General features: G+C 38.5%; 2 protein-coding genes across 2 annotated transcripts; both read right to left on the reverse strand.

Annotated features, from left to right (window-relative positions):
- Window positions 1–2,996: 2,996 nt before the first annotated feature.
- Window positions 2,997–3,938, reverse strand: LOC102498714 (olfactory receptor 56A4). The gene has a single exon (XM_006161965.1). It carries the CDS (start codon window positions 3,936–3,938, stop codon window positions 2,997–2,999), a length of 942 nt encoding a protein of 313 aa, XP_006162027.1.
- Window positions 3,939–11,502: 7,564 nt separating this feature from the next.
- LOC102484268 (olfactory receptor 56A4) lies at window positions 11,503–12,447 on the reverse strand. Its single transcript, XM_006162012.2, has one exon. It carries the CDS (start codon window positions 12,442–12,444, stop codon window positions 11,503–11,505), a length of 942 nt encoding a protein of 313 aa, XP_006162074.1. The 5' UTR covers window positions 12,445–12,447.

Here is a 12,447-nt window from a genome sequence, read left to right on the forward strand (position 1 = left end):
TCCAGCGAAATAGCCATTTTGCCGGCGCCTGGTTCCCATTTTTTTTTTTTTTGGAGAAAAAGATTTTATTAAGAGAATAGACAATAATCAAGAAATTGTACTGAGGACTGAGAATGACACATAGGCAGGGCCACTAGTCTTCTGAAGTGTACATCATATAAAATAATGAAAAGCATCCTCTTTTGAAGACATTAGAAAAAACAGGGGAACCAGCAGTTGGCGCAATGGCTGTGTCGCTGGATTCCCACGTAGTTGACCGCAGGGCAAGTCCTGGACTGGAGCGTGTGTGTGTGCATGCCTAAGATCCCAAGAGGAGAATGGAAGAGAAGGGACTGTGGTATGGCCATCCCCTCGGGGTGTGATTTCTCACTTTCTGTCTTTCTCTTTCTCTCTGTCTTTCTGGAGAGTTCACGCGTCCTATAGCAAAAAACCTCTCCAAAACATAAAAACAAAAAATAGAAAAAGCAGGATGCATAGGAAAATAATAAAATGAATTTCCATGTATAAGTTGTAGCATGGTTTAGATGCTATTTGGCAAAATTTCCATAAATTCCATTATCCAGGATATCCACCAGTCAGAAAAAAATCAGATAAGAGGGCAATTGCCACCATTATTAAATGAGAAAATTGGAATACATTTCATCAGCAGCCAAATTACTTTAACTTGTAACTGGGATTCAAATAAATGAGTCTTATTCCAAGATAAACAGTATTGGTCTCCGATAGATTGTACTGATCTGTGAATTATGTAAGGCTCATAAGATACTTTGAAGAATACATTATATTAACAACTTGACTTTTTTTTCTCTCTAAGAAGTTTTCAGAGAAGGTAAGAAGGACAATGTGCACATATGATTCACTTCCATAGATCAAAGATAACTGAAATTTGTAAAGCATTGTATGAGCTTCTCTAAAGTATATAAAATAGAAAGATCAATAGAAATATTGACTGGACACAAGTTTATAATCTAGTATCAGAAGGAGATCTACACATGGCTCACAATAGTCTGATTAATTCTACTGAAATGGAAAAAAGGACAGTTTTATGGACAGGTAGGGTTTAAACTGAAACTTGTGGGATGGGCATAGTTTGTCCAATGAAGCACTGGTATTAGGTTTTCTAAGTGGAAGAAGATAACTGAACAAAAATGTTAAGAAAAAATGTGAGGGAAGGACATCTGTAAAAAATGTGCTGGGAGTTGACTGGAATGGTGGATGAATGTAAGAGTGTTTGAGAAGTTTTGTATTTGGTGAAGATCAGGCTTTGAGCTGTGAGACAGAGAAGTGAGAGATCAAAGCTATCATTCAATAAAAGACAACACAATTGGAATGATAAATTGGTTTATAATTCTTCTCAGAATAGCCATGCCATCATAGATCAGCAATATTAGAAGACATTCTGGAATGATTCTTATAAAATAGAATATATGAAGCTCTCAATTACTATCCAAAAATAAAGCCTGGTTACCAATGTAAATTAATCCCAGGAATATATGTTAAGTGGGATAGTTCTCACCATTTTCAGAGAATAATCGAGACGAGAACTGCAAAGAGTAAAATGCACTTATTCTTCAAAAAACTCACTAATTTGGAAGCCAGCTAGGCTGGTCCCAGGTCAAGATATGAAGATTAACATAACAGGTTTGAAAGTAGGATGAGGAAGACAATTTAGCTATAAGACAAGCAGGAAAGAATGAGAATATAAATGGTGCCTGAAATCTGAAGAAAAATTCAGGTAGATTACTATGAAGTCAGAATTGGTAAAACAGGGAACCAGCAGTTATCGTAATGGCTATGTCGCTGGACTCCCACGTAGTCGACCGTGGTTCGTGTCCCGGACCCGGTGGCTTAAAACTCATGCCGGGCGCATGTGCGTGCGTACCCAGGATCCCCAGAGGAGAATGGAGGAGAAGGGATTGGGGCATGAGGGCATGACCATTCCCCCTGGGGGGTGATTTCTCACTTTCTGTCTCTATGTCTCTCTCTGTCTGTCTGGCGAGCCCTCTCGGTCGGGGGGGCGACCGGTGCCCAAAAAAAAAAAAAAAAAAAAAAAAAAAAAAAAACCTCCTCTACAAAAAAAGAAATTGGTAAAACATATCTGAAAAAAAAGATACAGATTTTCACGTAAAACAAAACACACATAATTGAGTAAAAGTCATTGTGAAACTTTAGAAAATCATTAGAGATAAAGAAGGAACTGTAAGGAATTCATACTCCAGAGAAGTGACCTTAGATATAATATTAACATCTGTCAGGAATGGAGGAATCAGTGGATGGTATATATCATTCACTCTACTACGAGATCAGAGTTCTGGAGTCAATTTCTGTATCTATATAAGAGACGCATTCATGGCCCAAAACTAGATTGAGCTGTGTCAGAGAGAACCAAGAGATCAAATACATGTGTATCTATTAAACAATCCTGGAAACAGAAGCATGTAAATGCTTGGAATAGCATTTATACTTTATTTGACAAATTGCACCACTCAAAGCTTCTATAGTTTGACAAGTTCTTTCATGTAGACGAGGCATGGAAAAACTCTTGGGTAATTCCAGAATGCAAAAAGCTGAGGTTCCAGCCAGCACGATTAAAAGCAGAAGCCAAGAAGTAGAAGGAGAGTGGGAGAGGGGAAGAGTATAGGGAAGGAAATTTGGAAGTGAAAATAGAGGTAAGACATTTGTGGGACACAGAAATGGTTTATTACTTATTGATGATGATACATACAGTATTCTCAACTGGACTGGTCTGAGATGTATTTCATGCTGGGTCAATACTCTTTACAATCCAAATGATGTATAGCAATTTAATAGATAAGTAATCATTATTAAAAAATAATAATAAGGATATGAATGTCTTTATAATCAACTAAAACATTGGGGAAAACAAAATCCAAACCTATTTCTGTAGTAACTACTTAAATTTTCTGTGCATCATAAGAATCATTGCCCACTATTGATTTCTGTGCTCAACGCCAAGTCTTATCCATTTTACTTCTTTATAATTTTCTCATCAATTTCTGGATTCCCTGCTTGATCTCCTTGGTCCTCACACCATAAACAATGGGGTTCAGAGCTGGGGGGATGAGATGGTGCAGGACATTAAGCAGGATGGGAACATCTGGGGGGATTTTCTTCCTGGCCAGGTTAGTGATGACCAGAACCAAGAGGACTGTGCTGAAGAAGAGGATGAGAATGAAGTGGGAACCACAAGTGCTTAGAGCCTTGGCCATAGCTCCCTCAGCCTTAATCCTTTGCACAGTTTTCAGAATGAAAGAGTAAGACAGAAAAATAAGAATGAGGTCAGAGCCCAGTAGGGTCCAACCCATAACAAACTGGTAGAGCTGATTGAGAGTGATATTGTCACAAGAGAGTTTAGAAATAGACATGTTAGTACAGATGCAGTTCTTAATAATATTTTCTGCACAGTATCTGAGTCGGGAAGAAAGTATAGGGACAGGCATAGTAAAAAGACCATTCCGGGTCACAACAAAGATGGCAGCCCTGATTACAAACTTGTCAGTGATGATGGAGGGGTACCGTAGTGGGTGGCAGATAGCCACGTAGCGGTCATAGGCCATGACCATAAACGTGCAAGATTCCATGGTCAGGAAACTGTTCATGATGAACATCTGAAGGAAGCAAGAAGAGAAGCCAATGGATCTGAGGTCAAACCAGAAGATGGCCAGGACCTTGGGGATGACGGTGAGGCAGAGCACAATGTCCAGCACAGAGAGGAGGCTGAGCAGGTAGTACATGGGCTCATGTAGAGCAGCCTCCATCCGGATGGTGATCAGCAGGGTGGTGTTGGCCCCCATGGCCAGAAGGAAGAGGAGGCTGAGGGGCAGGGACAGCCAGTGCTGCCAGCTCTGGAAGTTAGGGAAGCAGATGAGGAGGAATTCGGAGACAGAGAAAGAGGATCCATTTCTCTGCAATGCCATATGTTGTATCCTGATCAAATATGATACTTCACAAAATCTTCATGGATAGAACAGAAATAAATCCATTAAGATATAAACACCCATGTGAAAGCAATTTATTAAAAAGAAAAAAATTGACAAATATAATAAACATTTTGCACTATTCTAAGTGTGTTATGATTATAAACCTATCCAGTCTGGGATGGCTGGTGCCATATTGGTTGGGATGGACAAAGAAATGGATTATTATGTATTGAAGATAACTTTATAGTATTGTCAACTGGACTGGAGAAATGTGCACATGTTAGAATATTCACTTTATAACCTAAGTAACATGAGTTTGAATGTATAAGAGAAATTGAAATAAAAATAAATAAATAAATAAATAAATAAGAAAAACAAAGAAGAAAGGAAAATGAAACTTGCAGGATTAATTCTAATAATGTCATTTTACTCAATATATGAACATATTATCATTTTAACATGTAATCGTTACTTTTAAATGTTAAAGAACTGTTTTACGACGGTTTTTTTTTTTTCCTTTGTACCCAAACTTCAAACTTTAGTGTGTACTTTACACTCACAGCACATAGCAGTTAGGACTGGCCACATTTCAAGAGCTAAGTAACCACCTGCCTATTAACTACCGTATCAGGCAGCACCGGCCTCATGTCTTGGGAAACTAAACCTTCCTCCTTTGACCTTTCTTCACATAAGAGTTTAATCTTAGTGTTAGCCACATGGCTTTATCGGGCCCTCAGAAAAGTCATGACATATTTTTTTCTATGTTTTTCTGTAGAAAATGCAGCATGACATTTCTGATGATCCGGTATGACTCTCAAGTTGCTTTTGGAACCTATTCTCATTTGGTGCCAAAATTAAGGTTAAGTTCAAAATGACAGGTTTTGTTTTCTTTTTCATTACTAATCAAGATTCCTTTAAGGATTTCTCTCTAATTCCGTCTTCTAGAATCCTGAATGAGAATACGCTGATGTGCTTGATTGAGCCAACATATAGTGTATTCTGGATGGAAAAATCTCATTTTGTATGCTGTAATGATGTATAGTGAATGAATGTAAATAAATAAATTTAAATTTTAAAAGTCTCTTTACAATCTAAGTGATGTATAATGATTGAATACATAAATAGTAATAATTATTTTTTAAATGTTTAAAAAATTAATGAATTAAAACCATTTAAAAAAAAAAAGAAAGAGATGATCAACACATCAGAGGTCACAACTTGAGTCATTACGGAAGCTTCTATCAGAGACCAGGACTTTCCAGCAACCAGCCTCCAACCTCCTTGACTCAAACTAGGTAGCACTCTTTCTCCTTGCTTCCCTGAAATCCAGGAACTTATTTACTTTCTCTGAATTAATGTCACTGTTCAGTAAGGAACACCAAAGTGTCCAGGTATCATCAAATGTGATAAGAGGAACATCAATATTTAACAAAGGTACATTTACAGACTAGAACTAGGTATCATTTACAAAGGGAGGCAGAAGAATCAAAGTCAAAGGTAGGAATTGAATTAGAAAACCAGTAGAGCTTCAGATACAAATCCGGATAAAAACCTACTTGTCATGTTGGTGAGAACATACAAACTTACTTGTGGCCAGATTCTAGTTACCACTTCTCCCTGATTGTATCGGGCACCTGAGTGAGTACCTACATGCCTCTTCGTTCGTCTCCTCATAGTTTTCCTGGTCCCAAACCAGACCTTGCAGCTCATGGAGGCTGTCCTGTAACTGCTATTTATGACTGCTATGCCATCTGACCCAGCCTCTCAGAGGCTCCAGAAGCTATTTTTAGCCCCTAAATACTACTCTGTTCTTTCCTTCCCCCATAGTCCACAGGGGATAAAGCCATTTTAAACACTAAAACCTAGACCATAAAGTCTAGGAGATAGCGGAGAACACATGAAAGATGGATATAAGGATAGTGCTGAATAAGGAGAGAGGTAAGGAAAAATCAGAGAGGCTTGGCCGACTCTAAGAGTATATATGTTTGAAAAACATATATTTCTATACTTAGAGAGAATTTCATTTATAAGGTATACTCTTTAAAAATTTATATTTAAATACAGATTTAATATTACCTTAAATTGGAATTATTTAATTATGCTCAACATATTAAAATGTGCCATAAAGCCAATCCTGTGGCACAGTGGTTAAATGACGTGCATTGGGATCCTGATCCCAAATACCAACAACAGGTCAGATCCAGACCTAGAGTCTTGACATACATGCTGGACACATGTAGGTGCATGCTCAAAATCCTAACAGGATGGATAATGGGAGGAATAAGGATTGTGGTTTAATCAAGTCAACTGGGGACTTTCTCCCTCTCTCTCTCTCTCTCTCTCATCTCTCTCTCACACACTTGCTCTCTAGAAATTAAAAATAAAAATGAACCAGAATCAGCAGTTGGTATAATGGCTATGTCACTGGATTCCCATGTAGTCGACCGCAGTTTGAGTCCCTGACCCGGTGGCTTAAACTCATACTGGGCACATGTGCGTGTGTGCCCAAGATCCCAAGGAGAGAATAAAGGAGAAGGAGTTGCGGCATGGTCATCCCCCCTGGGGGAGTGATATCTCACTTTCTGTCTCTCTGTCTCTCTCTGTCTTTCTGGGGAGCACATGCACCCTATACCAAAAAAGAAAAAAGAAAAAGAAAAAGAAAACCTCTCCAAATATTTTTTTAAAATAATAATAATAAAAATTATTGGGACCAGCAGGTGGTGTGGTGGTTAAGGTGCTGGACACACACATGGCTGACCACGGTTCAAGTCCTGGACCTGGTGGCTTGCTTTCTCACTTTCTCTATCTCTCTCTGTCTCCCTCTGGTCAAATTAAAAAATGAATGAAGGAATGAATAAATAAAATAAAATAATTCTTTAAGAAATTTTTAAAAATTAAATAAATAAATTTTTAAAAATTTAAAAAAATAGTCATAAAGCACACCATGTTATAGACATACCATTTCCATTTTAACCCACAGTGCAGTGGCTTAGTAGAATATTAGAATGACCACTGAAGTGTTTACTTTTCTTTTTTTAAGGTATTTGCCATAGAGTGCATGCACTCACCAGAGAGTGATAGAGAGAGAGAGAGACAGAGAGAGGGAAAGAAAGAAATCACTACCCATGGAGGATAGCCATGCCACAGTCCCTTCCTCTTCATTATTCTCCTGGGATTTTGGGTACAGGTGGCATACATACATACCCAGCTTGAGTTTCAAGCCATCAGGTCCAAGACTTTAGCAGCATTCGACCTTGTGGGAGTCTATGTCCTTAACCACTATGCCACCTGCTCGCCCCAAAGTATTTATTATTAATGACAGGGCATGTAAGAACATGGAAATCTGACTTACTCACTGGGAGAGTATAGCCTCTATTTGAATGTGTGCATCAGTAAAAGGGAAATGCCTTAGAAATCTTCTAGGGACCAGCAAGTGGCATGGTGGTTAAGGCACTTGACTCCCACATGGCTGATCATGGTTTGAGTCCTGGGCCTGGTGTCTAGCTTTCTCTTTCCCCCTCTCTCTCTTTCTCTCTCTCTCTGTGTCTCTTGGTGAATTCATGTGACCTATAGAAAATTTTAAAATAATAATAATTAATAAATAAATGAAATAAATAATTCTTAAAAAGAAAAGAAATCTGAATTCAATCATAAAAGCAAGGGAGCTGGAGAGGAGGCTGAGACACAAGTTACCACCTCACAAAGTCTGACTTCCAAGACTACAATAACAGTTACATTTCAGTCAGAGGGCATAAATGGACAAGACATTACCTATGTTGCTTTGAACTTGCATGTCTGACTTCCAAAGGAAACATTGGGTTGGGTATCATTCTACTTCATCTAACCAATCTAGGACTGAGCATAAATAATGTCTAGGGATAGAGATGGTCAGATTATTTTCTACACTTCCGACTCCAACACCTCTTTCTGGACAAAAGCAGAGATCCTGGGGAGAATCCTGCTACTTCTTATTTTATATTGTCAGTGAGCCTGAACCAGAGCCTCAACCCAAGAAGAGTATAAATTAGAAAGAATACATTTTTTTTTTTTTTGGAGAGGTTTTCATTATAGGGCACATGCGCTCACCAGACGGACAGAGAGAGACATAGAGACGGAAAGCAAGAAATCACCCCCCAGGGGGGATGGTCACGCCGCAATCCCTTCTCCTCCATTCTCCTCTCAGGATCTTGGGCACATATGCACACATGCCTGGCGTGAGTTTTAAGCCACCCCGGGACACGAACCGCAGTCAACTATGTGGGAGTCCAGCGACATAGCCATTACACTAACTGCTGGTTCCCAAGAATACGTTTTAAAAGGAAGAGAAAGTATGATAGAAATGAGAAGGACATAAAAAGAGTAATGATACCAAGTAAAGAGTTATTACTCTTCTACTAAGAATGCTTCAAACACAGAAAATAGTAGCTTATTAGCTTTTCATAGAGAATGCCAAGTCACAGCTGATTCTGAGAGAAGTTGCATGAGCTAGTCTACTCAAAGAAAGTTGCACTGAAGAAAGACTCTACAGAATTATATTATGAAAATATGGTGCAGTATTGTGGACTCTGTTTATTTCATTTTATAGACATGTAAACCAAGAGTGATAATTCTTTGGATTGCCTTAAGCAAGGGTTCCAGAGCATTCAGGCATTTTCAAATTGTGTGGAGATGGCAGAGGGTAAGAGATAAGGAATCAAGGATGGGGGGGGGAAAGCAAAACATGCAGAAAACAAGAAATGGAAGATCATTTGCTGACAATAACATGTTTGTTGATGTGCTTGATTGAGACTATATACAGTGTACTCTGGATGGAAAATCTCATTTTGTATGCTGTAATGATGTACAGTGAATGAATGAAAATAAATAAATTGGGAAAAATAAATAAATAAATAAAAACCTAAAAAAAAAAAATTGTGTGGCCATGATCAGTAGGATGATTTACTAACACAGCTACTTGAATATGGTGAAAATAGATTGCTATTTCATGATTATTATGTCCCATCTTGCTCCCTCAAATATACCAGATGGGACTATGGAGAGAATTTGGGAGCACATAGCATTACAAACTGGGTAGCTCCAAAGGATGTGAGTACTGGGATGGTATCGTCGCCATATATCATGGATGGCTGTCCTTTGACATTGTAGAAGGGATGCTTTTGGGAAGTCTCATGGTTTGCCCACACTGAACAGGATGTAACTAGAATATGCCCAAATGATCATTTTAGGGAACATACAACCCTTTTTAGTTTTCAAGTGCTACACACACACACACACACACACACACAAGCATACACACAGTAAAGAAAACTCAAAATAATAAACTAATAATAAGTATGACTGGAGGTATGGGATGGAGTAGGACTCACATGACATGAATATCTGCTATCCTAAAGAAAACAGAATGTAAGATAGGGATCTGTCTCCTATTTAGAGGACAACAGGGATAGCAGTATGCTCCAAGAAATAATGATGACATCAACAATAACTCATTTATTATGTATGAAACTTAAGCCACTGTACAAAAATTTTAGTGACTGGTTTAGCTGCTCTTCAAAACAATGATAAATAAGATAAATATTACCATTTTCAAGGTAATGAAAACAAAACTCCATAAGTTTAGCCAAAGTTCATAAAATCCAAGTAGACAAATTTAGCCAAATGGTTTATCTGAGGGTCAAACTCAAATTATCCATATTATCTCAATCCCAGTGGTCTTTACAGTATGAAATTTTATTTAGACCTGGCTAAACTAAAGCTCTCTACTAGGCACCACAAAAACACATAACAGTACAAGACTTGACCATTATTTCCAAATAGTTCTCAAAGAAAGAGATACATAAACTTATAAAATGTTCCATCTTGTTCAACTCATTTTTATTTTAACTTTCTTTACATAAGGAACACTCAAAATAACCATGCAGAATTAAAAATATAAATAAAATACTCTCTCAACCTAGAAGAATGTTATGACAGTGTCAGAAAAATATACACATAAATATATACAGTGTCAGAGAAATACATACAGCTACTCATGATGTGTGAGCAACAATTCCAGTTCAAAGGATCAGAAAAGGAAGACCTCTGGAAGGAGGTGGCCCAGTAGGAAAAATGGGGTGTGTAAATAATGAGTATAATAAAATAATGATACTATGGAAAGGATCAAATGATGAAAGAGAAACAGCAAAATAAGTATAGCAAATACGCATAAATACTCTGTCTTGACCATAAAGGCAGAAGAAAAGTTTGAGATAAATCTAAAAATTTGTTAAGATGAGAACATAGAAGTTCTGTTATTTTAAAATGCTGGAACACATAACAATTTCTGAAATACTGTAGAAATATAGAATTGTGATATGTCATTCAGCAAAGATAAGCTTCAAAAGAACAAAAGAAAGTAGAACCGTTCAATCGAGAAACTTGGCAAACGATGTTTGGAAAATTATGGGCTTGAAATCATAATTTTTATCCTCAAAAGGGACATTAGCATTGTAAAATGGTCTTTGGAGATACTGGACTAATGTGTGGCATTATGAAAGAGATGGAAAAACAGTGGGACACAGGTTCTTATTTAAAAAAAACTTTTTTAAATAAAAAAAAAGAGCTTTCAGGTCTGGAAAACTGGGCAGCTTTACCAGGCACATCCCAGGATGGAACCTGAGACAAACAGGGCAATAAGGGAATGCACAGTCCTGTTCATTTGTGCCTAGAATGGGCAGGCCGGGGTGGGATAGAGATGATGCCTAAAATTTTATTAAAATTTCTGTTTCCTACAGTTATATAAAGTGAGATAAAGTGAACATTATAAAGGCATGAAGTTGTATATATTAACAAAATAATACACAACACATCAAACAATACAACTACTGTCCAACTAGAAAACTAAAAATAAATAAATAAATACACGTCAACCTCTACAACAAAAATCTGAAGAAAGCAAGTATTCATTAAAATAAAGAAAAGGAGGTGCTGCCCTCAAAGAAGTGGCTCAAACTAAAAATCGTATTGGATTCAGTAAGATCTGAGAATCCAATAAATGGCACATCTGCCGTGAATGCCAAAGAGAGTCAAGGATGTCCAGGGCAGAGCGCTTGACCACAAGAGCCAAAGTTCCAGGGTCTATATAAGCCCAACATACCCTTTATGGCACAAAACATAGGAAGGATTCTGCCAGGTTGAAGCAGGGACAGGAAAGAGACCTGGGACTTTTGTAAATCAGGAAACAGGCAGATCTTTTTAAGGGCATTATTTGCTTTTCAATGGTCAATTACTTCTACTCTAATGCTGACTCATTTGGCTAAGAGTTGATAATTCCCTCAGTCATGGGCTATTTGAGGGAAAAATCCCAGGCAATCGCAGAATCCAAGAAAGGGAGGTTTCCTTTGAAGCAGCAAGGAACAAAAATTCACAAACGAATGTTTACATAGTTGCCTGAGATACTGGGAAAAAGAAGATTCATGACTCATTCCAAGATTAGAAACTAAAGTTTTCTTTCTAACATAAAAATTTCCTATTTCCCTATTTTTTTAACAGTTCCCAAGGTAGATCTGATCCTTGTTATCTCTTAGAATCTTCTCAACAGCTTCAGGATTCCCTGCTTAATCTCCTTGGTCCTCACACCATAAACAATGGGGTTCAGAGCTGGGGGGATGAGATGGTGCAGGATGTTAAGCAGGATGGGAACATCTGGGGGGATTTTCTTCCTGGCCAGGTTAGTGATGACCAGAACCAAGAGGACTGTGCTGAAGAAGAGGATGAGAATGAAGTGGGAACCACAAGTGCCTAGAGCCTTGGCCATAGCTCCCTCAGCCTTAATCCTTAGCACAGTTTTCAGAATGAAAGAGTAAGAGAGAAAAATAAGAATGAGGTCAGAGCCCAGCAGAGTCCAACCTGTAACAAACTGGTAGAGTTTGTTGAGGGTGATATTGTCACAAGAGAGTTTAGAAACAGACATGTTAGTACAGATGCAGTTTTTAATGATGTTTCCTGCACAGTAATTGAGTCGGGAAGAAAGTATAGGAATTGGCATAGTAAGAAGGCCATTTCGGGCCACAACAAAGATGGCAGCCCTAGTAATGAACTGGTCAGTGATGATGGAGGGGTACCGTAGTGGGTGGCAGATAGCCACGTAGCGGTCATAGGCCATGACCATAAATGTGCAGGACTCCATGGGGAGAAAACTGTTCATGATGAACATCTGGAGGAAACAGGTAGAGAAGCCAATGGATCTGAGGTCAAACCAGAAGATGGCCAGGACCTTGGGGATGACGGTGAGGCAGAGCACAATGTCCAGCACAGAGAGGAGGCTGAGCAGGTAGTACATGGGCTCATGCAGAGAGGCCTCCAGCCGAATGGTGAACAGGAGGATGGCATTGGCCCCCATGGCCAGGAGGAAGAGGAGGCTGAGGGGCAGGGACAGCCAGTGCTGCCAGCTCTGGAAGTTAGGGAAGCAGATGAGGAGGAATTCGGAGACTGAGAAAGAGGAGCCATTTTTCAATGATGCCATATG

The sequence above is a fragment of the Tupaia chinensis genome, unplaced genomic scaffold (genome assembly GCF_000334495.1).
Source record: "Tupaia chinensis unplaced genomic scaffold, TupChi_1.0 Scaffold139491_1, whole genome shotgun sequence".
In the NCBI taxonomy this organism is placed as follows: Eukaryota; Metazoa; Chordata; class Mammalia; order Scandentia; family Tupaiidae; genus Tupaia; species Tupaia belangeri.